This window comes from Polyodon spathula, chromosome 24 (genome assembly GCF_017654505.1).
Source record: "Polyodon spathula isolate WHYD16114869_AA chromosome 24, ASM1765450v1, whole genome shotgun sequence".
NCBI classification, from domain to species: domain Eukaryota; kingdom Metazoa; phylum Chordata; class Actinopteri; order Acipenseriformes; family Polyodontidae; genus Polyodon; species Polyodon spathula.
The window spans coordinates 17627745-17629266 of NC_054557.1; the positions used below are offsets into that span (position 1 = coordinate 17627745).

Below are 1522 nucleotides of genomic sequence, written 5' to 3' on the forward strand. Positions count from 1 at the left end.
GCCAGGGAGGAATGAGCTTCCCTTTTCATGACACTGAAAAGCTCTCATTAACCCCCTTCCACACACGTGCAATCAAACTCCCCACTCCCAGGGGTCATCTTGTCACATATTAACTGACATTTGAAATCAATAAAGTCCATTTTGACTCTCCTTTGTTGAGTATTTGTCATTTGTATAGAGTGAAGCACAGAAATGTAATTGTAGCACACAGGACCGTAGTGCACAGTGTGAGTGGTAGAGCACCTATACAAAATAAAAACACTGATTGCAGTGTGTGAGTGGTGGAGCATCTACACAAAATAAATACACTGATTGCAGTGTGTGAGTGGTGGAGCATCTACACAAAATAAATACACTGATTGCAGTGTGTGAGTGGTGGAGCATCTACACAAAATAAATACACTGATTGCATTGTGTGAGTGGTGGAGCATCTACACAAAATAAATACACTGAATGCAGTGTGTGTGTGAGTGTGTGGAGCATCTACACAAAATAAATACACTGAATGCAGTGTGTGAGTGGTGGAGCATCTACACAAAATAAATACACTGAATGCAGTGTGTGAGTGGTAGAGCATCTACACAAAATAAATACACTGATTGCAGTGTGTGAGTGGTGGAGCATCTACACAAAATAAATACACTGAATGCAGTGTGTGAGTGGTGGAGCATCTACACAAAATAAATACACTGAATGCAGTGTGTGAGTGGTGGAGCATCTACACAAAATAAATACAGTGATTGCTGTAGCTGCTACACAAGATAAATACACTAAACATAGCAAACATATAACAATAAAAAGCAACTAAAACACAGTTATATTAAAACCATGCAGATACCTTGTGTGTGCACAAAAAAGAATGAGTGGGGACAGTAAGATAAATAATTAATAGCTAAAAACAACACAGTAACATAAAAACAAAAGCAGAAAACGGAGGCTGACACACTTTTGATTATGACAAACAAAAAAGAAGATTAAGCCTTACAGCCAAAAAGCAACCCCGGTAAACATGTGTAAATAGCAATGGGGTTTTCTTTTGCCTCGGGAGAATCTGGACTCTGTTTGCTGTTAATGTGTTGAATGATCTGCTGTTGTGCTGTGAAACTGAAACAAGCATGGGGGCGGCCATTTTGGGAAGCACGCTTGCACAGGTCGCCTCTGTCATAATCCTGAACGAGGCTGATGAGAGTGCGATGGCGTCTGTTTGACTGCTCGTGTTGTGCCTCGTAGCTGAATATGCATGGAGGTACAAACTCGAGAGTGGTCTTGTATGAAGAAGCAGTTTTGTAGCTTTGCAAAGACGTATCATGCGTCTGGATCGGATGTTCGTAGACAAACTTACAATTGTTTACATTTGGTGAATAGAAGATTGCATGCAATTCGGGAACATTCCTCCTGTCGGTTGCTTGTGGTGTTGACGGCCGAATATGAAATGGATTCCAACAAAGGCCAGTATATTTGCATATTACCCATAATTATATAGTTAGTGATTTGATCTACTTAACTGTAAAGCTAATTATGT

At 40.1% G+C, this 1522-nt stretch overlaps 1 protein-coding gene across 1 annotated transcript in view; it reads left to right on the forward strand.

The window, feature by feature from the left end:
* The first annotated feature begins 1115 nt into the window (after positions 1-1115).
* The window catches only part of LOC121298551 (B-cell receptor CD22-like), a 98808-nt gene continuing 98401 nt past the window's right edge, over positions 1116-1522 (forward strand). The window contains exon 1 of the mRNA XM_041225677.1: positions 1116-1188. Coding sequence (XP_041081611.1) covers positions 1116-1188 — 73 coding nt within the window. The remainder of the gene's footprint in view (positions 1189-1522) is intronic.